The sequence below is a fragment of the Gnatocerus cornutus genome, unplaced genomic scaffold (assembly GCF_029298725.1).
Source record: "Gnatocerus cornutus isolate USDA-ARS CGAHR unplaced genomic scaffold, icGnaCorn1.1 Chromosome13, whole genome shotgun sequence".
Taxonomy (NCBI): domain Eukaryota; kingdom Metazoa; phylum Arthropoda; class Insecta; order Coleoptera; family Tenebrionidae; genus Gnatocerus; species Gnatocerus cornutus.
This window is the reverse complement of record NW_028275361.1, coordinates 1,014,632-1,040,319: the sequence shown is the minus strand read 5'-3', so window position 1 is coordinate 1,040,319 and position 25,688 is coordinate 1,014,632. Positions and strand designations below refer to the sequence as shown.

At 32.5% G+C, this 25,688-nt stretch overlaps 3 protein-coding genes across 3 annotated transcripts; 2 read left to right on the top strand and 1 right to left on the bottom strand.

The window, feature by feature from the left end:
* The first annotated feature begins 15,393 nt into the window (after nucleotides 1–15,393).
* On the top strand, nucleotides 15,394–19,241 carry LOC148166770 (uncharacterized). The gene is made up of 4 exons (XM_088048475.1): nucleotides 15,394–15,580; nucleotides 15,631–15,873; nucleotides 15,943–16,335; nucleotides 16,414–19,241. Exons 1-4 carry the CDS (start codon nucleotides 15,394–15,396, stop codon nucleotides 19,239–19,241), a joined length of 3,651 nt encoding a protein of 1,216 aa, XP_087904601.1.
* Nucleotides 19,242–19,373: 132 nt separating this feature from the next.
* On the bottom strand, nucleotides 19,374–20,591 carry LOC148166769 (uncharacterized). Its single transcript, XM_088048474.1, has one exon. The coding sequence runs from the start codon at nucleotides 20,589–20,591 to the stop codon at nucleotides 19,374–19,376; it is 1,218 nt and encodes a 405-aa protein (XP_087904600.1).
* A 3,213-nt stretch (nucleotides 20,592–23,804) lies between these two features.
* LOC148166768 (uncharacterized) lies at nucleotides 23,805–24,797 on the top strand. Its single transcript, XM_088048472.1, has 3 exons — nucleotides 23,805–24,342; nucleotides 24,409–24,546; nucleotides 24,589–24,797. Exons 1-3 carry the CDS (start codon nucleotides 23,805–23,807, stop codon nucleotides 24,795–24,797), a joined length of 885 nt encoding a protein of 294 aa, XP_087904598.1.
* Nucleotides 24,798–25,688: the final 891 nt, after the last annotated feature.

The window sequence follows — 25,688 nt, the reverse complement described above, 5'->3', positions numbered from 1 at the left end:
CTTCTTTGCGAATTCAAGCCAGAAAACAACGAAAATCGGCGAGAAATCGTCCTTTTGCATCGAAATATGCGGTTTTCTGTAAGAATTTTGATGATTTCGTGCAGAATTCTGCTGTTTTCTTGCAATTCAGCCGTTGAATCTAGGTAAAAATTCATGATTTTGTAGATTTCGTGCTCTTCTTGGCAAATTCAAGATAGAAAACAACGAAAATCGGCGAGAAATCGTTGTTTTGCATCGAAATATGCGGTTTTCTCTAAGAATTTTGATGATTTCGTGCAGAATTCTGCTGTTTTCTTGCAATTCAGCCGTTGAATCTTGGTAAAAAGTGATGATTTTGTAGATTTCGTGCTCTTCTTTGCGAATTCAAGCCAGAAAACAACGAAAATTTGCGAGAAATCGTCGTTTTGCATCGAAATATGCGGTTTTCTCTAAGAATTTTGATGATTTCGTGCAGAATTCTGCTGTTTTCTTGCAATTCAGCGTTGAATCTAGGTAAAAAGTCATGATTTTGTAGATTTCGTGCTCTTCTTTGCGAATTCAAGCCAGAAAACCACAAAAATCGGCGAGAAATTGTCGTTTTGCATCGAAATATGCGGTTTTCTCTAAGAATTTTGATGATTTCGTGCAGAATTCTGCTGTTTTCTTGCAATTCAGCCGTTGAATCTTGGTAAAAAGTGATGATTTTGTAGATTTCGTGCACTTCTTTGCGAATTCAAGCCAGAAAACAACGAAAATCGGCGAGAAATCGTCGTTTTGCATCGAAATATGCGGTTTTCTCTAAGAATTTTGACGATTTCGTGCAGAATTCTGCTGTTTTCTTGCAATTCAGCCGTTGAATCTTGGTAAAAAGTCATGATTTTGTAGATTTCGTGCTCTTCTTTGCGAATTCAAGATAGAAAACAACGAAAATCAGCGAGAAATCGTCGTTTTGCATCGAAATATGCGGTTTTCTCTAAGAATTTTGATGATTTCGTGCAGAATTCTGCTGTTTTCTTGCAATTCAGCGGTTGAATCTTGGTAAAAAGTGATGATTTTGTAGATTTCGTGCTCTTCTTTGCGAATTCAAGCCAGAAAACAACGAAAATCGGCGAGAAATCGTCGTTTTGCATCGAAATATGCGGTTTTCTCTAAGAATTTTGATGATTTCGTGCAGAATTCTGCTGTTTTCTTGCAATTCAGCCGTTGAATCTTGGTAAAAAGTCATGATTTTGTAGATTTCGTGCTCTTCTTTGCGAATTCAAGCCAGAAAACCACAAAAATCGGCGAGAAATCGTCGTTTTGCATCGAAATATGCGGTTTTCTCTAAGAATTTTGATGATTTCGTGCAAAATTCTGCTGTTTTCTTGCAATTCAGCCGTTGAATCTTGGTAAAAAGTGATGATTTTGTAGATTTCGTGCTCTTCTTTGCGAATTCAAGCTAGAAAACAACGGAAATCGGCGAGAAATCGTCGTTTTGCATCGAAATATGCGGTTTTCTCTAAGAATTTTGACGATCTCGTGCAGAATTCTGCTGTTTTCTTGCAATTCAGCCGTTGAATCTTGGTAAAAAGTCATGATTTTGTAGATTTCGTGCTCTTTTTTGCGAATTCAAGATAGAAAACAACGAAAATCAGCGAGAAATCGTCGTTTTGCATCGAAATATGCGGTTTTCTCTAAGAATTTTGATGATTTCGTGCAGAATTCTGCTGTTTTCTTGCAATTCAGCCGTTGAATCTTGGTAAAAAGTCATGATTTTGTAGATTTCGTGCTCTTCTTTGCAAATTCATGCCTGAAAACAACGAAAATCGGCGAGAAATCGTCGTTTTGCATCGAAATATGCGGTTTTCTGTAAGAATTTTGATGATTTCGTGCAGAATTCTGCTGTTTTCTTGCAATTCAGCCGTTGAATCTTGGTAAAAAGTCATGATTTTGTAGATTTCGTGCTCTTCTTTGCGAATTCAAGCCAGAAAACATCGAAAATTGGCGAGAAATCGTCCTTTTGCATCGAAATATGCGGTTTTCTGTAAGAATTTTGATGATTTCGTGCAGAATTCTGCTGTTTTCTTGCAATTCAGCCGTTGAATCTAGGTAAAAATTCATGATTTTGTAGATTTCGTGCTCTTCTTGGCAAATTCAAGATAGAAAACAACGAAAATCGGCGAGAAATCGTTGTTTTGCATCGAAATATGCGGTTTTCTCTAAGAATTTTGATGATTTCGTGCAGAATTCTGCTGTTTTCTTGCAATTCAGCCGTTGAATCTTGGTAAAAAGTGACGATTTTGTAGATTTCGTGCTCTTCTTTGCGAATTCAAGCCAGAAAACAACGAAAATCGGCGAGAAATCGTCGTTTTGCATCGAAATATGCGGTTTTCTCTAAGAATTTTGATGATTTCGTGCAGAATTCTGCTGTTTTCTTGCAATTCAGCGTTGAATCTAGGTAAAAAGTCATGATTTTGTAGATTTCGTGCTCTTCTTTGCGAATTCAAGCCAGAAAACCACAAAAATCGGCGAGAAATTGTCGTTTTGCATCGAAATATGCGGTTTTCTCTAAGAATTTTGATGATTTCGTGCAGAATTCTGCTGTTTTCTTGCAATTCAGCCGTTGAATCTTGGTAAAAAGTGATGATTTTGTAGATTTCGTGCACTTCTTTGCGAATTCAAGCCAGAAAACAACGAAAATCGGCGAGAAATCGTCGTTTTGCATCGAAATATGCGGTTTTCTCTAAGAATTTTGACGATTTCGTGCAGAATTCTGCTGTTTTCTTGCAATTCAGCCGTTGAATCTTGGTAAAAAGTCATGGTTTTGTAGATTTCGTGCTCTTCTTTGCGAATTCAAGATAGAAAACAACGAAAATCAGCGAGAAATCGTCGTTTTGCATCGAAATATGCGGTTTTCTCTAAGAATTTTGATGATTTCGTGCAGAATTATGCTGTTTTCTTGCAATTCAGCCGTTGAATCTTGGTAAAAAGTCATGATTTTGTAGATTTCGTGCTCTTCTTTGCGAATTCATGCCAGATAACAACGAAAATCGGCGAGAAATCATCGTTTTGCATCGAAATATGCGGTTTTCTGTAAGAATTTTGATGATTTCGTGCAGAATTCTGCTGTTTTCTTGCAAATCAGCTGTTGAATCTTGGTAAAAACTCATGATTTTGTAGATTTCGTGCTCTTCTTTGCGAATTCAAGCCAGAAAACAACGAAAATCGGCGAGAAATCGTCGTTTTGCATCGAAATATGCGGTTTTCTGTGAGAATTGTGATGATATCGTGCAGAATTCTGCTGTTTTCTTGCAATTCAGCCGTTAATTTTGATGATTTTGTGCAGAATTCTGCTGTTTTCTTGCAAATCAGCCGTTGAATCTTGGTAAAAAGTGATGATTTTGTAGATTTCGTGCTCTTCTTTGCGAATTCAAGCCAGAAAACAACGGAAATCGGCGAGAAATCGTCGTTTTGCATGGAAATATGCGGTTTTCTCTAAGAATTTTGACGATCTCGTGCAGAATTCTGCTGTTTTCTTGCAATTCAGCCGTTGAATCTTGGTAAAAAGTCATGATTTTGTAGATTTCGTGCTCTTCTTTGCGAATTCAAGATAGAAAACAACGAAAATCAGCGAGAAATCGTCGTTTTGCATCGAAATATGCGGTTTTCTCTAAGAATTTTGATGATTTCGTGCAGAATTCTGCTGTTTTCTTGCAATTCAGCCGTTGAATCTTGGTAAAAAGTCATGATTTTGTAGATTTCGTGCTCTTCTTTGCAAATTCATGCCTGAAAACAATGAAAATCGGCGAGAAATCGTCGTTTTGCATCGAAATATGCGGTTTTCTGTAAGAATTTTGATGATTTCGTGCAGAATTCTGCTGTTTTCTTGCAATTCAGCCGTTGAATCTTGGTAAAAAGTCATGATTTTGTAGATTTCGTGCTCTTCTTTGCGAATTCAAGCCAGAAAACAACGAAAATCGGTGAGAAATCGTCGTTTTGCATCGAAATATGCGGTTTTCTATAAGAATTTTGATGATTTCGTGCAGAATTCTGCTGTTTTCTTGCAATTCAGCCGTTGAATCTAAGTAAAAAGTCATGATTTTGTAGATTTCGTGCTCTTCTTGGCAAATTCAAGATAGAAAACAACGAAAATCGGCGAGAAATCGTTGTTTTGCATCGAAATATGCAGTTTTCTCTAAAAATTTTGATGATTTCGTGCAGAATTCTGCTGTTTTCTTGCAATTCAGCCGTTGAATCGTGGTAAAAAGTCATGATTTTGTAGATTTCGTACTCTTCTTTGCGAATTCAAGCCAGAAAACAACGAAAATCGGCGAGAAATCGTCGTTTTGCATCGAAATATGCGGTTTTCTCTAAGAATTTTGATGATTTCGTGCAGAAGTCTGCTGTTTTCTTGCAATTCAGCCGTTGAATCTTGGTAAAAAGTCATGATTTTGTAGATTTCGTGCTCTTCTTTGCGAATTCAAGCCAGAAAACAACGGAAATCGGCGAGAAATCGTCGTTTTGCATCGAAATATGCGGTTTTCTCTAAGAATTTTGACGATCTCGTGCAGAATTCTGGTGTTTTCTTGCAATTCAGCCGTTGAATCTTGGTAAAAAGTCATGATTTTGTAGATTTCGTGCTCTTTTTTGCGAATTCAAGATAGAAAACAACGAAAATCAGCGAGAAATCGTCGTTTTGCATCGAAATATGCGGTTTTCTCTAAGAATTTTGATGATTTCGTGCAGAATTCTGCTGTTTTCTTGCAATTCAGCCGTTGAATCTTGGTAAAAAGTCATGATTTTGTAGATTTCGTGCTCTTCTTTGCAAATTCATGCCTGAAAACAACGAAAATCGGCGAGAAATCGTCGTTTTGCATCGAAATATGCGGTTTTCTGTAAGAATTTTGATGATTTCGTGCAGAATTCTGCTGTTTTCTTGCAATTCAGCCGTTGAATCTTGGTAAAAAGTCATGATTTTGTAGAGTTCGTGCTCTTCTTTGCGAATTCAAGCCAGAAAACAACGAAAATCGGCGAGAAATCGTCCTTTTGCATCGAAATATGCGGTTTTCTGTAAGAATTTTGATGATTTCGTGCAGAATTCTGCTGTTTTCTTGCAATTCAGCCGTTGAATCTTGGTAAAAAGTCATGATTTTGTAGATTTCGTGGTCTTCTTTGCGAATTCAAGATAGAAAACAACGAAAATCAGCGAAAAATCGTCGTTTTGCATCGAAATATGCGGTTTTCTCTAAGAATTTTGATGATTTCGTGCAGAAGTCTGCTGTTTTCTTGCAATTCAGCCGTTGAATCTTGGTAAAAAGTCATGATTTTGTAGATTTCGTGCTCTTCTTTGCGAATTCATGCCAGAAAACAACGAAAATCGGCGAGAAATCATCGTTTTGCATCGAAATATGCGGTTTTCTGTAAGAATTTTGATGATTTCGTGCAGAATTCTGCTGTTTTCTTGCAATTCAGCCGTTGAATCTTGGTAAAAAGTCATGATTTTGTAGATTTCGTGCTCTTCTTTGCGAATTCAAGCCAGAAAACAACGAAAATCGGCGAGAAATCGTCGTTTTGCATCGAAATATGCGGTTTTCTGTAAGAATTTTGATGATTTCGTGCAGAATTCTGCTGTTTTCTTGCAATTCAGCCGTTGAATCTTGGTAAAAAGTCATGATTTTGTAGATTCCGTGCTCTTCTTTGCGAATTCAAGCCAGAAAACACAAAAATCGGCGAGAAATCGTTGTTTTGCATCGAAATATGCTGTTTTCTGTAAGAATTTTGATGATTTCGTGCAGAATTCTGCTGTTTTCTTGCAATTCAGGCGTTGAATCTTGGTAAAAAGTGATGATTTTGTAGATTTCGTGCTCTTCTTTGCGAATTCAAGCCAGAAAACAACGAAAATTGGCGAGAAATCGTCGTTTTGCATCGAAATATGCGGTTTTCTCTAAGAATTTTGACGATTTCGTGCAGAATTCTGCTGTTTTCTTGCAATTCAGCCGTTGAATCTTGGTAAAAAGTCATGATTTTGTAGATTTCGTGGTCTTCTTTGCGAATTCAAGATAGAAAACAACGAAAATCAGCGAAAAATTGTCGTTTTGCATCGAAATATGCGGTTTTCTCTAAGAATTTTGATGATTTCGTGCAGAAGTCTGCTGTTTTCTTGCAATTCAGCCGTTGAATCTTGGTAAAAAGTCATGATTTTGTAGATTTCGTGCTCTTCTTTGCGAATTCATGCCAGAAAACAACGAAAATCGGCGAGAAATCATCGTTTTGCATCGAAATATGCGGTTTTCTGTAAGAATTTTGATGATTTCGTGCAGAATTCTGCTGTTTTCTTGCAATTCAGCCGTTGAATCTTGGTAAAAAGTCATGATTTTGTAGATTTCGGGCTCTTCTTTGCGAATTCAAGCCAGAAAACAACGAAAATCGGCGAGAAATCGTCGTTTTGCATCGAAATATGCGGTTTTCTGTAAGAATTTTGATGATTTCGTGCAGAATTCTGCTGTTTTCTTGCAATTCAGCCGTTGAATCTTGGTAAAAAGTCATGATTTTGTAGATTTCGTGCTCTTCTTTGCGAATTCAAGCCAGAAAACAACGAAAATCGGCGAGAAATCGTCGTTTTGCATCGAAATATGCGGTTTTCTGTAAGAATTTTGATGATTTCGTGCAGAATTCTGCTGTTTTCTTGCAATTCAGCCGTTGAATCTTGGTAAAAAGTCATGATTTTGTAGATTCCGTGCTCTTCTTTGCGAATTCAAGATAGAAAACAACGAAAATCAGCGAGAAATCGTCGTTTTGCATCGAAATATGCGGTTTTCTCTAAGAATTTTGATGATTTCGTGCAGAATTCTGCTGTTTTCTTGCAATTCAGCCGTTGAATCTTGGTAAAAAGTCATGATTTTGTAGATTTCGTGCTCTTCTTTGCGAATTCAAGCCAGAAAACCACGAAAATCGGCGAGAAATCGTCGTTTTGCATCGAAATATGCGGTTTTCTCTAAGAATTTTGATGATTTCGTGCAGAATTCTGCTGTTTTCTTGCAATTCAGCCGTTGAAGCTTGGTAAAAAGTGATGATTTTGTAGATTTCGTGCTCTTCTTTGCGAATTCAAGCCAGAAAACAACGGAAATCGGCGAGAAATCGTCGTTTTGCATCGAAATATGCGGTTTTCTCTAAGAATTTTGACGATCTCGTGCAGAATTCTGATGTTTTCTTGCAATTCAGCCGTTGAATCTTGGTAAAAAGTCATGATTTTGTAGATTTCGTGCTCTTTTTTGCGAATTCAAGATAGAAAACAACGAAAATCAGCGAGAAATCGTCGTTTTGCATCGAAATATGCGGTTTTCTCTAAGAATTTTGATGATTTCGTGCAGAATTCTGCTGTTTTCTTGCAATTCAGCCGTTGAATCTTGGTAAAAAGTCATGATTTTGTAGATTTCGTGCTCTTCTTTGCAAATTCATGCCTGAAAACAACGAAAATCGGCGAGAAATCGTCGTTTTGCATCGAAATATGCGGTTTTCTGTAAGAATTTTGATGATTTCGTGCAGAATTCTGCTGTTTTCTTGCAATTCAGCCGTTGAATCTTGGTAAAAAGTCATGATTTTGTAGAGTTCGTGCTCTTCTTTGCGAATTCAAGCCAGAAAACAACGAAAATCGGCGAGAAATCGTCCTTTTGCATCGAAATATGCGGTTTTCTGTAAGAATTTTGATGATTTCGTGCAGAATTCTGCTGTTTTCTTGCAATTCAGCCGTTGAATCTAGGTAAAAATTCATGATTTTGTAGATTTCGTGCTCTTCTTGGCAAATTCAAGATAGAAAACAACGAAAATCGGCGAGAAATCGTTGTTTTGCATCGAAATATGCGGTTTTCTCTAAGAATTTTGATGATTTCGTGCAGAATTCTGCTGTTTTCTTGCAATTCAGCCGTTGAATCTTGGTAAAAAGTGATGATTTTGTAGATTTCGTGCTCTTCTTTGCGAATTCAAGCCAGAAAACAACGAAAATTTGCGAGAAATCGTCGTTTTGCATCGAAATATGCGGTTTTCTCTAAGAATTTTGATGATTTCGTGCAGAATTCTGCTGTTTTCTTGCAATTCAGCGTTGAATCTAGGTAAAAAGTCATGATTTTGTAGATTTCGTGCTCTTCTTTGCGAATTCAAGCCAGAAAACCACAAAAATCGGCGAGAAATTGTCGTTTTGCATCGAAATATGCGGTTTTCTCTAAGAATTTTGATGATTTCGTGCAGAATTCTGCTGTTTTCTTGCAATTCAGCCGTTGAATCTTGGTAAAAAGTGATGATTTTGTAGATTTCGTGCACTTCTTTGCGAATTCAAGCCAGAAAACAACGAAAATCGGCGAGAAATCGTCGTTTTGCATCGAAATATGCGGTTTTCTCTAAGAATTTTGACGATTTCGTGCAGAATTCTGCTGTTTTCTTGCAATTCAGCCGTTGAATCTTGGTAAAAAGTCATGATTTTGTAGATTTCGTGCTCTTCTTTGCGAATTCAAGATAGAAAACAACGAAAATCAGCGAGAAATCGTCGTTTTGCATCGAAATATGCGGTTTTCTCTAAGAATTTTGATGATTTCGTGCAGAATTCTGCTGTTTTCTTGCAATTCAGCGGTTGAATCTTGGTAAAAAGTGATGATTTTGTAGATTTCGTGCTCTTCTTTGCGAATTCAAGCCAGAAAACAACGAAAATCGGCGAGAAATCGTCGTTTTGCATCGAAATATGCGGTTTTCTCTAAGAATTTTGATGATTTCGTGCAGAATTCTGCTGTTTTCTTGCAATTCAGCCGTTGAATCTTGGTAAAAAGTCATGATTTTGTAGATTTCGTGCTCTTCTTTGCGAATTCAAGCCAGAAAACCACAAAAATCGGCGAGAAATCGTCGTTTTGCATCGAAATATGCGGTTTTCTCTAAGAATTTTGATGATTTCGTGCAAAATTCTGCTGTTTTCTTGCAATTCAGCCGTTGAATCTTGGTAAAAAGTGATGATTTTGTAGATTTCGTGCTCTTCTTTGCGAATTCAAGCTAGAAAACAACGGAAATCGGCGAGAAATCGTCGTTTTGCATCGAAATATGCGGTTTTCTCTAAGAATTTTGACGATCTCGTGCAGAATTCTGCTGTTTTCTTGCAATTCAGCCGTTGAATCTTGGTAAAAAGTCATGATTTTGTAGATTTCGTGCTCTTTTTTGCGAATTCAAGATAGAAAACAACGAAAATCAGCGAGAAATCGTCGTTTTGCATCGAAATATGCGGTTTTCTCTAAGAATTTTGATGATTTCGTGCAGAATTCTGCTGTTTTCTTGCAATTCAGCCGTTGAATCTTGGTAAAAAGTCATGATTTTGTAGATTTCGTGCTCTTCTTTGCAAATTCATGCCTGAAAACAACGAAAATCGGCGAGAAATCGTCGTTTTGCATCGAAATATGCGGTTTTCTGTAAGAATTTTGATGATTTCGTGCAGAATTCTGCTGTTTTCTTGCAATTCAGCCGTTGAATCTTGGTAAAAAGTCATGATTTTGTAGATTTCGTGCTCTTCTTTGCGAATTCAAGCCAGAAAACATCGAAAATTGGCGAGAAATCGTCCTTTTGCATCGAAATATGCGGTTTTCTGTAAGAATTTTGATGATTTCGTGCAGAATTCTGCTGTTTTCTTGCAATTCAGCCGTTGAATCTAGGTAAAAATTCATGATTTTGTAGATTTCGTGCTCTTCTTGGCAAATTCAAGATAGAAAACAACGAAAATCGGCGAGAAATCGTTGTTTTGCATCGAAATATGCGGTTTTCTCTAAGAATTTTGATGATTTCGTGCAGAATTCTGCTGTTTTCTTGCAATTCAGCCGTTGAATCTTGGTAAAAAGTGACGATTTTGTAGATTTCGTGCTCTTCTTTGCGAATTCAAGCCAGAAAACAACGAAAATCGGCGAGAAATCGTCGTTTTGCATCGAAATATGCGGTTTTCTCTAAGAATTTTGATGATTTCGTGCAGAATTCTGCTGTTTTCTTGCAATTCAGCGTTGAATCTAGGTAAAAAGTCATGATTTTGTAGATTTCGTGCTCTTCTTTGCGAATTCAAGCCAGAAAACCACAAAAATCGGCGAGAAATTGTCGTTTTGCATCGAAATATGCGGTTTTCTCTAAGAATTTTGATGATTTCGTGCAGAATTCTGCTGTTTTCTTGCAATTCAGCCGTTGAATCTTGGTAAAAAGTGATGATTTTGTAGATTTCGTGCACTTCTTTGCGAATTCAAGCCAGAAAACAACGAAAATCGGCGAGAAATCGTCGTTTTGCATCGAAATATGCGGTTTTCTCTAAGAATTTTGACGATTTCGTGCAGAATTCTGCTGTTTTCTTGCAATTCAGCCGTTGAATCTTGGTAAAAAGTCATGGTTTTGTAGATTTCGTGCTCTTCTTTGCGAATTCAAGATAGAAAACAACGAAAATCAGCGAGAAATCGTCGTTTTGCATCGAAATATGCGGTTTTCTCTAAGAATTTTGATGATTTCGTGCAGAATTATGCTGTTTTCTTGCAATTCAGCCGTTGAATCTTGGTAAAAAGTCATGATTTTGTAGATTTCGTGCTCTTCTTTGCGAATTCATGCCAGATAACAACGAAAATCGGCGAGAAATCATCGTTTTGCATCGAAATATGCGGTTTTCTGTAAGAATTTTGATGATTTCGTGCAGAATTCTGCTGTTTTCTTGCAAATCAGCTGTTGAATCTTGGTAAAAACTCATGATTTTGTAGATTTCGTGCTCTTCTTTGCGAATTCAAGCCAGAAAACAACGAAAATCGGCGAGAAATCGTCGTTTTGCATCGAAATATGCGGTTTTCTGTGAGAATTGTGATGATATCGTGCAGAATTCTGCTGTTTTCTTGCAATTCAGCCGTTAATTTTGATGATTTTGTGCAGAATTCTGCTGTTTTCTTGCAAATCAGCCGTTGAATCTTGGTAAAAAGTGATGATTTTGTAGATTTCGTGCTCTTCTTTGCGAATTCAAGCCAGAAAACAACGGAAATCGGCGAGAAATCGTCGTTTTGCATGGAAATATGCGGTTTTCTCTAAGAATTTTGACGATCTCGTGCAGAATTCTGCTGTTTTCTTGCAATTCAGCCGTTGAATCTTGGTAAAAAGTCATGATTTTGTAGATTTCGTGCTCTTCTTTGCGAATTCAAGATAGAAAACAACGAAAATCAGCGAGAAATCGTCGTTTTGCATCGAAATATGCGGTTTTCTCTAAGAATTTTGATGATTTCGTGCAGAATTCTGCTGTTTTCTTGCAATTCAGCCGTTGAATCTTGGTAAAAAGTCATGATTTTGTAGATTTCGTGCTCTTCTTTGCAAATTCATGCCTGAAAACAATGAAAATCGGCGAGAAATCGTCGTTTTGCATCGAAATATGCGGTTTTCTGTAAGAATTTTGATGATTTCGTGCAGAATTCTGCTGTTTTCTTGCAATTCAGCCGTTGAATCTTGGTAAAAAGTCATGATTTTGTAGATTTCGTGCTCTTCTTTGCGAATTCAAGCCAGAAAACAACGAAAATCGGTGAGAAATCGTCGTTTTGCATCGAAATATGCGGTTTTCTATAAGAATTTTGATGATTTCGTGCAGAATTCTGCTGTTTTCTTGCAATTCAGCCGTTGAATCTAAGTAAAAAGTCATGATTTTGTAGATTTCGTGCTCTTCTTGGCAAATTCAAGATAGAAAACAACGAAAATCGGCGAGAAATCGTTGTTTTGCATCGAAATATGCAGTTTTCTCTAAAAATTTTGATGATTTCGTGCAGAATTCTGCTGTTTTCTTGCAATTCAGCCGTTGAATCGTGGTAAAAAGTCATGATTTTGTAGATTTCGTACTCTTCTTTGCGAATTCAAGCCAGAAAACAACGAAACTCGGCGAGAAATCGTCGTTTTGCATCGAAATATGCGGTTTTCTCTAAGAATTTTGACGATTTCGTGCAGAATTCTGCTGTTTTCTTGCAATTCAGCCGTTGAATCTTGGTAAAAAGTCATGATTTTGTAGATTTCGTGCTCTTCTTTGTGAATTCATGCCAGATAACAACGAAAATCGGCGAGAAATCATCGTTTTGCATCGAAATATGCGGTTTTCTGTAAGAATTTTGATGATTTCGTGCAGAATTCTGCTGTTTTCGTGCAATTCAGCTGTTGAATCTTGGTAAAAACTCATGATTTTGTAGATTTCGTGCTCTTCTTTGCGAATTCAAGCCAGAAAACAACGAAAATCGGCGAGAAATCGTCGTTTTGCATCGAAATATGCGGTTTTCTGTGAGAATTGTGATGATATCGTGCAGAATTCTGCTGTTTTCTTGCAATTCAGCCGTTAATTTTGATGATTTCTTGCAGAATTCTGCTGTTTTCTTGCAAATCAGCCGTTGAATCTTGGTAAAAAGTGATGATTTTGTAGATTTCGTGCTCTTCTTTGCGAATTCAAGCCAGAAAACAACGAAAATCGGCGAGAAATCGTCGTTTTGCATGGAAATATGCGGTTTTCTCTAAGAATTTTGACGATCTCAGTAGTATAGATATGGGGATTCTAGATCAATTTAGGCTCAGGCTCACTAGGCGTGGTCGTGGGCGTGCCTCCGGTGGGGCGTGACGCTGTGGTGGGGTCGTGATTTGGTGGGGGTCGTGGTGGGATTTGGTGGGGGTCGTGGTGGGATTTGGTGGGGGTCGTGGTGGGATTTGGTGGGGGTCGTGGTGGGATTTGGTGGGGGTCGTGGTGGGATTTGGTGGGGGTCGTGGTGGGGGTCGTGGTGGGATTTGGTGGGGGTCGTGGTGGGATTGGGTGGGGGTCGTGGTGGGGATTGGTGGGATGTGTTTTTTTGGAGGGAAAGAGGGTGTGTTTTAATTATCGTAAATCGTTTTGATTGAGTAAAAAATATACACGTAAAGTGGTAGGGGAAATGGTTTAATCTTGATTGGTTATTTTATGTAGAAAATGTTACTGATGATTAATCAACTCAACGGGGACAACGTATTATCAGAAAAGAAACAGATGTAAGATTATTACAATATTTATTTAAAATAACTAATTATTTAAAATATTTTTTTTTTAGCTAACATTTTTATAATGAAAATGAAAAAATTTTTAAAACAATATGAAGATCGTATTCTAAACGAACATAAAGATGATTTTTATCTATATCAAAACATGAAATGTTCACTTCATGGATGGCACTACATGTGTTGTCCTTGGTCAAGCGATGAAACCATCATAGATGGACCTGACACATGTAGATGCCCTAATCGAGAAGTATCTAGAAAGAAATTAAAAAAATTAATAAAACTGTATTTACGAATGTTTAATAATGTTTAATAAAATATTTATAACTTACTTTTTTTCTTTTTTTTTTTTTTACATTCCTAAAAAGGGTTTTTGTGAAAATATTGTGTTTGGGTCGAAATTGTTTTGCGAGTCTTCTTCATCATCGTCACTGCTGTCGGATGTAGACATTTCGGTTGTTTCAGATGGTGTTGGCGTGGATGAAGGAATATCGATAGGTGGAGTTGAAGTTGATGCTGTCGATATTGATGTTGTCGTTGTTGTTGTTGCTGAAGTTGAAGGTACAACCTTCACATTTTCGATCAGCATTAGCTCCAACTTGAAGCTTTTTCCTTCCTTGCCTCTGTTTAACAGCACATATTTTCCGCTTCCAATTTCCGATAATTGACGGTCCGTTAAGGAGTTATACCTCTCAGGAAGGTATAACTTGTGGGTTCCATTCAACTCCACCAGAAGTCGATCTCCAAACTGGGTTTCGTGTCTTCGGATGTTAGAGACCACATATGGATTATTAGTATCCATAGTGGTCAAATTAAGCCAGGCAAATGCACCGAGCAAATTGAACTGATCCAATATACTCGTAAGCTTGTTCTTGTTCTTACTTTTTGATTTCTTAGCAATAGTAACCGTCGATTTTTGTTTCTTCAGTTGTTTATCCATTTTTCTTCTCTTTATAACACTTGAAGCACTGTTTAATACAACTAACACAGTAGCACTGATTAATACAGAATGAAATTTAACAAGATTTGAATTTCTTAAATAGATGATCCCTCTCCCTATTCCATCGAATATAGCCCGTGTCATGACCCAAGAGTCAAAAGGATGATGTTCTCATTAATTGCAAACTTTAGACTTCCTTTTATTATCAGGATCACGCGTTCTTGTTAATTTTTGTTATTTTATTATTCTTTTTTTTTTTGATTGATTATCTCTATTTTTTTTATCACCTACTTTGTCTTACTTCATTATCATAATCACTCTTCCTCATTTACAAAACTACCGGGTTCATTTTTTTTTTTAATCTTTTTTGAGATAAACACGCGTTCTAAATTACATTATCTCCCTACTATAACGTCACTATTAGAACAAAGACATCAGATTTATATAAAAGACGAAAAAATTATACTTATCCTCATATCTTTTTAACAATTTGTAAAGCAAGAAAGTTCTGTGTCGTGAAGTGGGTGAAATTTTAGGTAAGTTTATTTTTTTTTTTTTTTTTATTATTTATATTACTTTTCACTTGTAACTTTAGAATTATTTTTTTTTTATTCATACTTTAATGTTTTTTTTATTTAAAGTATTTTATAGTTCAACAATTTGCTAATATATTACTCTTACTTTCAGAAATCACTAAATTTTTTATAATGAATAACACGAAACGAAAAATCCTCACAAAAAAAAAGTTGATTATAGAAACAAAATTAAAAAAAACATTAAAAAACATAAAACTTTTAAAACATGAGATTGTCATGCATGAATTAGAGAAAAAATTTAAGAAATTAAAAATTTAAAAAGAATATTAAATTTATTTTTAACAATAATGTAGAATAGCCATCTTTTTTTTTTTTTTTTAGTATATTGTTTGCAAAATGAAGAATGTAGTAATAATTGACGTACAAGGATTCAAAGTTTTAAACAATTATTTTGTGATGAAAGAAGTTGCGGTGTTATTCAACTACTCCGAAACCTACTCGTTCTTAATTACTCCTCCATTTCCATATGCAGACCTTTCACCAAACGATCAACAACAAGTTACTTGGTTGGAAAAAAACTTGCACGGTCATCTATGGGAGGAAGGATCAATAAACTACCGAAGTTTACAGACTTTTATTAATGCAAACCTAAAAAAAGACAGTGTAGTTTACGTTAAGGGAATTGAAAAGTCGAAGTGGGTTAAAATGTTTTTAAACAAATCAGTGAAAACCATTGGTGATGAAGTAAGTTTAAAGAAAATTGAAACTGACTATCCAGTTGTACCCCGATGTACAACACATTCGGGAACTTGTGCAAAGCATAATGTTTATTTGATTTATCATTATTTGATCAATAATCATGCTTAATGTTTAACTAGCATAAATCACTTAATTTATAAAAAAATTACAAAATAAATAAAAAAAAAAATGTTGCTCTGTGATACTTGTGGAAAAACGTTTTCTCGCAATAGTGAACTAAAGAGACATAAACTTACAATTCACTTAAAACAAAATACATCTGTTTGCAATGTGTGTAAGAAGACAATGCGCAAGGACAATTTAAAACATCATTTGAAGATTCACCAATCATCTTCAAAAAATAAATGCAACAGCGGTGAGTTTTTCTACATTTAATATTTTATATTATTTTTTATGTTTTTATAGTTTCTATCAAACCTAAGAAAAAAAAAATCATCAACAATCCACATCAACCATCGTTAAGAACTTGTGAAGTTTGCCAGATTGAAATCACGCGTGATAAATGGTATTCGCACGTAAGAACCGCAAGTCATAAAATGAAGTTGTTAACAACTAGTTCAGATGATTTTAAGGTAGTAAAAAGTAGTTTTAAGGGACGAATACAAACATTAATTTATAAAAATAAAGATTCAGATTGTTTAGATCCAGGTATGTTTTTAGATTTAACGAAACAACTTTTAATACCAGAATTGTATACTCAATTAAAAAAACACTCAGCATTTAAATTTAATATTGAACTTTTTGGTGAATACGTAAAAACTCTTAGCAATGGTAATAGCGATTTTGCAATTAAGTCATTTCAAACAAAGATGGAGAAAGTTGTTAATCAATCTCAAATTTTAAATATTTCTGAATTAATGAAAAACCAGATTATAACTAAAATGGATGAGTTTCAAGACAAAAACAGCGGGTGGACTTTAATAATAATCCACCATTTAGAGATAAACATTAACGAATACAAACCTCTCAGAGGTTCTAGTTATTTACCGCTTTCTAAGCAATTGAAGAAAAAGAAAGCTTGTGTGAACATTAGAAATAAAGATCAATTTTGTTTCAAATGGGCAATAATATCAGCTCTATATCCAGTAAAATTAAATGTAAATCGAATGAGTTCTTATTTTATTATAAATATCTATGACGATAAAATCACATTAAAAAATAATATTGAAATTAATTTTGAAAATTTAGAATTTCCTTTATCTGTTGAAGATATATCAGATTTTGAAACATTAAATAATGATATAAGCGTTAACGTGTTTGGAGTGAATGAAAAAAATCTAATTGTTGGACCATACTATTCTACGAAATTAGAGAAAAAATTTCATGTTAATTTATTATTAATACAAGAAGAAGAAAAACATCATTATGTTTGGATTAAAAACATTTCTAGATTGATGAGAAGTCAAATTACATATAATAAGAATCAATTTTATTTATGTAATTATTGTTTATTAAATTTTTCCTCGATTGATCGTCTTAATTATCATCGAGGTGAATGTAACAAAATTATTACAACAATGCCTTTGGAAGAACCCTTTCTTTTCTTTAAAAATTTTAAGCGTCAAATTCCTGTACCTTTTACTATTTATGGTGATTTTGAATGTATTTTACAAAATGTAAACACCTGTTTACCACAATCAAATCAGTCATCAACAACAAACCTCCAACAACATATTCCTTGCGCATTTTCTTATTACTTAAAATGTTCATATGATGATTCTTTTAATAAATTACGAGTATATAAAGGTGCTGATTCAGCAATACAATTTGTTCAGTCACTAGTAGCAGATATTAAATATCTTTATACGAATATTATACAAGATCCAAAAAAAATGATTCCTTTAACTGAAGCAGAAAAAATTATACAAAAAGAATCAACTGTATGTCATATTTGCAGAAGAAATTTATATGAATCTAGAGTTAGAGATCACTGTCATTTTACTGGAAAGTATAGAGGTCCAGCACATCCTAATTGTAATCTTGAATATCGAGTACCTACATTTTTTCCAGTTTTCTTTCATAATTTTTCAGGATATGACTGTCATTTATTTGTTAAAGCATTAGGAGTTGTTAGTGGTGGAATTAAGTTGATTCCATTAAACAAGGAATTGTATATTTCTTTATCAAAACGTATATATATGAATAGATTTCCTGGTGATCAAGCATCAATCGAAATTCGATTTCTTGATTCAAACAGATTTATGCAAAGTAGTTTGGAAAAGTTAGCTAATAATTTACCACCTTCAAGTTTTTATAGTGTTAAATCAGTTTTTACAAATAATCATCATTTTAAATTAGTAACTAGAAAAGGAGTGTTACCATATGAATATTTAAATTCTTGGGAAAAATTAGATGAAACTACTTTACCTTTACAAAGCGACTTTTTTAATAAATTGACAAATACACAATGCAGTAATGAGGATTATAAACATGCAAAAAAAGTTTGGAAAAAATTTAACTGTTCTAGCTTGTGGGACTACTTAAGAATATATTTAGTTACAGACGTTTTGTTATTATGTGATGTTTTCGAAAATTTCCGTCATGTATGTTATAGAATATATAAACTAGATCCTTCTCATTACTATACAGCTCCAGGATTAGCATGGGAAGCAATGTTAAAGTATACAAATATTAAGTTAGAACTTTTAACTGATATTTGTATGTATAATTTTATAAAGCGAGGTATAAGAGGGGGTATTACTCAATGTTCGCACAGACATTCGCTTGCAAATAATAAATACATGGAAGATTATGATAGTTCTAAACCATCTCAATATTTAATGTATTTAGATGTTAACAATTTGTATGGTTGGGCAATGTCTCAACCACTTCCATACGGAGCTTTTAAATGGGTTGATGACATTGAAAACATTGATATTATGAATATTTCCGAAAATGCTGAAATTGGATATATATTTGAAGTTGATTTAGAATATCCGAAATCTCTACATGATAGTCATAACGATTTACCATTTTGTGCTCAAAACAAATGTAGTCCAAAGGGAGTTTTTCCAAAATTATTGTTAGATTTTGAAAAGAAAACTAAATATGTGATTCACTATAGAAATTTACAACAATGTCTACATCATGGATTAAAATTACTTAAAATTCATAGAGCTTTAGAGTTTAAACAAGCATGTTGGTTAAAAAAATATATTGATCTGAATACATTTCATCGCACGCAAGCAAAAAATGAATTTGAAAAAAATTATTTTAAGTTAAAAAATAATGCAGTTTACGGAAAGACTATGGAAAACGTTGATAAACGTAAAGATGTTAAAATTGTAACTCACTGGAAAAGTTATAGGAAAAAATTAGGTGCTCGAGCTCTCATAAGTAAACCAAATTTTCATAGTGCAACACAATTCACTCCAAATATGGTGGCAATACAACTAAATCGTGATAACGCAATATATGATAAACCGATATATCTTGGTTTTGTTGTTCTTGAATTATCAAAATGGCTTATGTACGAATTTCATTATAAGTTTATGATATCTAAATATAATCAGAACTTAACTCTAAATTACATGGATACAGACTCATTCATTTATACAATTAAAACAGAAGATTTCTATTCAGATATAAAAGATGATATTATTTCTCAATTTGATACGTCAGAATATTCTGTTGATAATAAATACAACATCCCTCTTGTTAATAAGAAAAAAGTAGGTTTAATGAAAGATGAGAATAATGGTAAAATTATGAAAGAATTTATAGGATTAAGATCGAAGATGTATTCAATAGATGTTGTTGAAAGTAAAGTAATTAAAAAAGCAAAAGGTGTAAAAAAAACTGCTGTAGATGGTTTAAGCTTAGAAAATTATAGAGATTGTTTGTATAAAAATAAAATATTTTATAGCAACATGTTAGTATTTAGATCACAAATTCATACCATTTACACGCAAAATGTAAATAAAATATCTTTAAGTTATTTAGATGATAAAAGATTTATACGCGAAGATGGTGTTTCTACATATGCATGGGGTCATTATAAAATTAAAGATGTATAATATATTGAATGTAAATAAAAATATATTACAATGTTTTTTTTTTTATTATTTATTTATTTATTTAAAACCTTATTACATTTTTTTTTATATATATATTTTATTTAATGATATTTATAAATTTAAAACCTACAATTAAACTATTTTTCTGGTGTCTCCACTTAATGGTGAGTATTCGATTATTCTATCATGTAGCAACAAACAAAATGCTGATGTGTTATCAGTTATTCCATCTGGGTTAGTTTCAAATTCAATTGTTACATCGACAGGACCACTTTTGATTATTTCATTTTGATGTGAACAATCAACAACAACAATGGGGGCTACTGTTTGAAAGCTATTTACATCTAACATGGGAAATGATTTACAACCATAATATGATTCTTGAAATCTAACATACATTTCATACAATAATGCAACATGATTTCGTTGAAATGATATATTTAGTTTATCATAAGGATAAACTTCTGAATTTAAGTGTACTTGTACATTGGTTAAGTTACAATGATTAAAGTGGCTAGGATTTTCTTTTGCATTATTCAATTTATTTGATTGTAAAGCAAAAATGACAATTCTAGGTTTTTCTAGTTGACTTGCAGTCTTTACACGCCAAATATTATGTGTGGTCTTAGGTATATTTGGATATTCATATAGATCCCAACTTCGAAAACACATTTGTATAGGTTTTTCACTTTGAATTGTTTGATACAGTTTAAGCCGTTCAGAATCATTTAACATAATATGAGGAATATTCCAGGTTACCTTGTTAATATTAAAAACATATTCATTATCTAATAATTGCGTATATACACTATTATGGTTTGATCTTGCTCTTGTTAAAATTAATTCGTGTTTAGCATTAGGAATTATCTTTAAATAATCTTCAGCAAAACCTAAAAACATTTTCAATGGAATACAAAAATTGAAAACTCCTTGTGTTAATTTAATAAGACCATTGTTTTCTATTTTCCATCCCGCATTACCTAATCTTTGACAATCATCTCGATTCAAAGAAACATAATTTTTTAATGATGTAGTAATTCCAACATTTCGCGAATGATCAATTTCTACACCATTCAGTTCATAATGGATTGAATCAAACATAAATGCTACACAGTTATTAATAAATTGTAAAACATTTCCTGCAGGAAAAGTACCATCACTTTTTTTTAAAGAACCTTCAATATAAAGAAAACTTTCTGATGGTAACAAAATTAAATCTTGATTCTGAACAGCTATTCGAATGATATCACTATTATTATATGATTCTATAAATGGTGAATATGCATGAAAAGACTTTTTTGTGATAGTTTCATTAAAATAAGGAGGTTCATTTATGTTTAGTTGATTCATTACAAAGAGTTAATCCTAACGACTTCAAAAACTGTTTGTTTTGTTCAGTTAATTGAACAGACCGTTTAATTTTCTTCGATGTTGCTTCTTTCAAATCACACCGAGAACTAGCTCTTTTGTTGGATGTTAAATGACTTTTACTTACGTTGAGTTGATGATTAAAAATTAACATTTTACAATATCTATTCTACGATGTGAACCGGTTGAAGTTTACACATAATTAACTTTTAATAGTATAATGTTTAGCTTTTATATTTTAAAAAATTTAAATATATTCTTTATTTTAATTTTTAGGTTTTAAATGTAATCTTATAGTAATTGTTTCATTACGTAAGTTAACTAAATTTCCATCTTGATCTATTAATCTAACATTAATTGATTTTATTAAATTAGTGTTTACTGACAAATATATTATATTTTTTGGAACTTCATTAATTTTATACCCTGGTAAAACTTCAATTGCAAATTCATGAATAATATGAACAGGTTTATTATTTACATATGATCCTGTAACTATGCTACACTCAACAAAAATTGAATTAATTTTTATAATATTTACAGGTAAATCTGATTCATTATACTTATCCGGTTGCAGTTCACGCTCACTAAATCCTAACAATTTACCAATTGATCGTTCTTTGTTAAAATAAACGATGTGTGATGATTTAATTAGCGTCTTGAGTGTATTCGTATTTGCAGTGATATGAACTTTAGGTTTAGTTTTTGTTTTTTTCAACTTAGTTGTGATGTATTCATCAATGTCTTCAAGTTCGTATGAACCTTCAGGTATTTCAATTTTTTCGTCTCCGACATAAAATAAGTTATTTGTTCGATCAATATTCGGAATTGAGTTATATGTATATAAACTAACTAGTCCACACTCATAAGGAGATAACAATTCAATAGGTGGAAAATAATCTGTATGTAATACAGATTCAGTTCCAGAAAAATTTAAAATTATAGACATGTTGATGGTTGTCAGTCAACTAAAGAATTTTCTTTTATAAACTCTTTATTTATATAAAATTTTTATATAAAAACATTAAACATAAATGTCCACAAATAATGGTATTATCTTTTTGATATTTAGTATAATTATACCTTATGTTTTTTCCTAAATATTTTATAATTTCATAAGGTGGTTGTAAATTACCGTAACTATCAAAATATTCAACTTGATTTTTTTTTTTATAATATGCTACCCAGTGAGTACCTGATCTGTTTGATTTATCTAAGTTTACAATTCCACATTCTGTTTGTAAAGGTTTTGATGGTAATGTATCAATCATAAAAACCCCTCTAAACTTAGGAATATACTTTGTAAATTTATATAAATCGAGTTCGCTAAGAGGTCTAGCTGGTAGCACATTTAAAAGTTTTTTGGATTTAAATAAAGTCCAAGTCCTTTTCGGTAAGGCTTGAGATATAATCCTTTACCCATTGCAATTGCTTCCATATGCTTGTTATGTCTTTGATTTTCACTTAATTGTTTTCGAGCATTTTTAGCATCGTTAATAGCTTTTGCAATTCCAGCTGCTCCACCTGATAGTGAACCAATTGCAGACAGACCAGCAAATAGTGGTAGTAAAAAGGGTAGCACACCTCCTACTTTTGGAACAGGAATGACTCGTGTTGGTAAAAGCTTGTCTTGTTTCTGTTTTCCTTTTACATTATTTTTAGCTGTATTTAAGGCTACTTTGATAGCAGTTTGTAATGTTTTGGGTTTTTTAGATTTAATAGCAGCTCGAGACTTTAATATTAAATGTTGTAAAATATTCTTATTAATTTTCTTCTTTTTCTTTTTGTTAAGCTTTTTGTTTTCATTGATTCCCATTCCCATTTTAGCCTTTGATTTCATTATATTTGTTACAAACCACGAACTGATTCGTTCACCTAACTTTGAATCCTTTGCTTTTACTCTTTCCCAAGCTTTTTCAGCTAATTGAAGATCAGCTTTATTTCTTGTTGTGATATCTTTTGATTTTGAATAAGCAATATCGTGTTCTTTACATGCTCTATCTAAAGGATTGATTCCTTGATCACCTCTAGATAAACGCTTGTTTAATTTAGTTCCAGGACCACAATATTGATACCCTGGTAGGTGTAATTCAAATGGTAATTTATTTATCACTGTATTAAGTAACCCTCTACCTCGAACAGTTGAACTATAATTACCTATAAAATGGTTGTGTTCAATCATTTTATACCACTCTTACATTTGAGAAGATAATTATCAGACTGGCTGTCTTTAAATAATTATACAAATATATAACAGTAGACAGTTGTGAAAATGCGTTTGATTCATCAACATGACAAACTAAATATTCAAAACGTAGATATAATTGATGTAAATAAAACACAATGTAAACATGGTAAATTATTACCTAATAGTATACGTGCAATAGTTGTTGGACCATCTAACTGTGGAAAGACAAACGTGATTATAGCATTAATTGAACATCCAAATGGTTTAAAATTTGAAAATATTTATGTTTATTCTAAATCACTATATCAACCTAAATACCAATATTTGAAAAAAATATTTTCTGGTTTAAAAAACATAGGATATTATACTTTTTCAGAAAATAATACAGTTTTATCGCCTGATGAAGCTAAACAAAATTCTATATTTATCTTTGATGATGTTGCTTGTGAAAAACAAAATAATATCAAGTCTTACTTTTGTAGTGGTCGTCATAAAGAAATTGATAGCTTTTATTTAGGTCAAACATATAGTCATATTCCAAAACAGCTGATACGTGATAATGCAAATTTGTTAGTTATTTTTAAACAAGATCGTTTAAACTTAAAACATATATATGATGATCATGTTAATACAGATATGTCATTTGATCAGTTTCAAAAAATTTGTGGTGAATGTTGGAAAGATAAATATACATTTATGGTTATTAATAAAGATTGTTTAATAGATAAAGGCCGTTACAGAAAAGGATTTGATATATTTATTTTGTTATAAATAGTTGATGAGTTAACGTATGTTTTTATTTTATGTTTAATCACTTAACTAGTAAGACCCTTGTTGTAGAGCTGTTCATAAACTATTCATCTGCTGTTCGTAAGTTGATTGTAAGTTATTCATAAGCTGTTTGTAGGCTGTTTATAAGCTGTTTGTAAGCTGTTCATAAGCTGTTCCTTCGTTGATTATAAGCTGTTCCTAAACTGTTCGAAAGCTCATCAATATAATTAGATAAAATGAATGCAGAAGTGATTAAAAATATTATAAAAACACGAAATATAATTCGTAAAAAGCATAATATGTTAAAATCTAATAAATCAGAAAACGCTTCACATTTTGAAGAAATCTTTCAACCAATAACAACTCCATTAAAACAATTGACACAAGCAAATGAAGAAAATAATTTTTTTAAATCAGAATTACAGAGATCATTACTTTCACCTAAAACAGAACTTAATACTACTTCATTGAAAAAAAGAAAAAAAAGAAAAAAGAAAACTAAAGCAGAGGAAGAGAATGAAACAAGTTTAAGTTTTATCAAAAGTAGTACTCCACAACCAGAAATTAGTCAGACATTTCCATCAGATTTCAGTCAATCTTTATCAAACCTTAACATGTCAACTGATTTATTACAAGAAGAAATACAACAACCAGATAAGCATATAGAATTATCGTCAACACACAACTTTATTAATTCATTAAATATAGCTGAAAGTGATTTTGATTATAAATATGGTCCTTATTTTAATGAAAGAGACGGTGATTGGAAAATGGGTAACTCACCAGTTTCATTAAATAAAAAAAATATTTTTATAAATGATAAAGTTTATGATCTCACAGATGGTCTTGTTCAACTACTTTTTTTAAAGAAACCAAATATTAGACAATGCAATGAAAAAGACATTTCAAATTATTTAGAAATTGTTCAAGACTCTAATTTGTTACATCGTAATTTTAATAAATTAGAACAATTTGCTGGTAACAAAAGTACTAAATACACATTAATTAAAAAGCTTTTAGATGAACAATTACTTAAACCATTTCACGAAGGATCAGGATTGATGCAGTTATCAACAAATAAAATAGATTACGTTTATTGGGATGATCCTAATGAGTTAGTTAACAGACTTCGACTTTTACTAGCTTCACAACAAGCTGGACATAGTAATCATAATAATGAAATTATTTCTGTTCTAGAAGAATTAAGAGAAGCTAAAATTGTTATATAAATATTAAAATGTTTGCTTCATTTCACATTGTTAAAATGGTGATTGATAAGTTCGGACGTTCTCCCTATCGTAAAAAAATTAATTCTATTTTTGTTTTAACCGAAAATGGTGATATTGATATAGATCATAAACGTGTATGTAATTTACGCAAACCTTTAGATATAAATGATGCTACTAATAAATTATACGTTGATGAAATATTTAAAACCATTAAACAAGAAATGAGACAAAAGATTCATCAGTTGTCTGATGTTGAAAGAAAACTAGAAAAAAAAAGTAATGAATTTATTATAGGATTAAAAAAATTACAAAAAATGTATGATGAAGTAAATCTTAATTTCATAAACTCGATAAAAAAAATTAATGAAACATATGTTAAACTAGAAACTTTACAAAAAGAGTTTCACAAATTAGAACTAAATTTAGATCAAATTAAATTAGATAAATCTGTTGTAATTGCTTTACCTCAAAAAGGTCAAGTAACGCTTCCTAATAGTCAGTTATCTCGAAGGTCTAATTCAGGTATAAGTTCAAGTCAAATGAGAGTAGAATGAGTAAGAAAAAACTAGTAGACGAATTACATAAACCTGCACGTAGAAACTTTAAACGACGTTTAGTTATTACAAAAGGTATTAATGATCTTTGGCAAGCAGATTTAGTAGAAATGGGTGAATACTCTTCTGAAAATAAAGGATATCGATATTTATTAACAGTGATTGATGTTTTTTCAAAATTTGCTTGGGCTTTACCAGTAAAAACTAAAACAGGTTTAGAAGTAACAGAAGCTATGAAACAAATTTTAAATAAACAATCTCCTAAAAATTTGCAAACAGATAATGGTAAAGAGTTTTATAATAAAAATTTTCAAGATTTAATGAAAAAATATGCTAT

Excerpts from the sequence above, each read along its gene's own strand:
- LOC148166768 (XM_088048472.1), top strand. The coding sequence starts at position 23,805 with ATGAATGCAGAAGTGATTAAAAATATTATAAAAACACGAAATATAATT. Across the intron at positions 24,343-24,408 it reads AGACGGTGATTGGAAAATGG|ATGGTCTTGTTCAACTACTT; the intron begins GTAACTCACCAG and ends ATGATCTCACAG. Across the intron at positions 24,547-24,588 it reads TAAATTAGAACAATTTGCTG|ATGAACAATTACTTAAACCA; the intron begins GTAACAAAAGTA and ends AAAAGCTTTTAG.
- LOC148166770 (XM_088048475.1), top strand. The coding sequence starts at position 15,394 with ATGTTGCTCTGTGATACTTGTGGAAAAACGTTTTCTCGCAATAGTGAA. Across the intron at positions 15,581-15,630 it reads AAAAAATAAATGCAACAGCG|TTTCTATCAAACCTAAGAAA; the intron begins GTGAGTTTTTCT and ends ATGTTTTTATAG. Across the intron at positions 16,336-16,413 it reads ATTAAATGTAAATCGAATGA|AATTTCCTTTATCTGTTGAA; the intron begins GTTCTTATTTTA and ends TTGAAAATTTAG.
- LOC148166769 (XM_088048474.1), bottom strand. The coding sequence starts at position 20,591 with ATGAATCAACTAAACATAAATGAACCTCCTTATTTTAATGAAACTATC.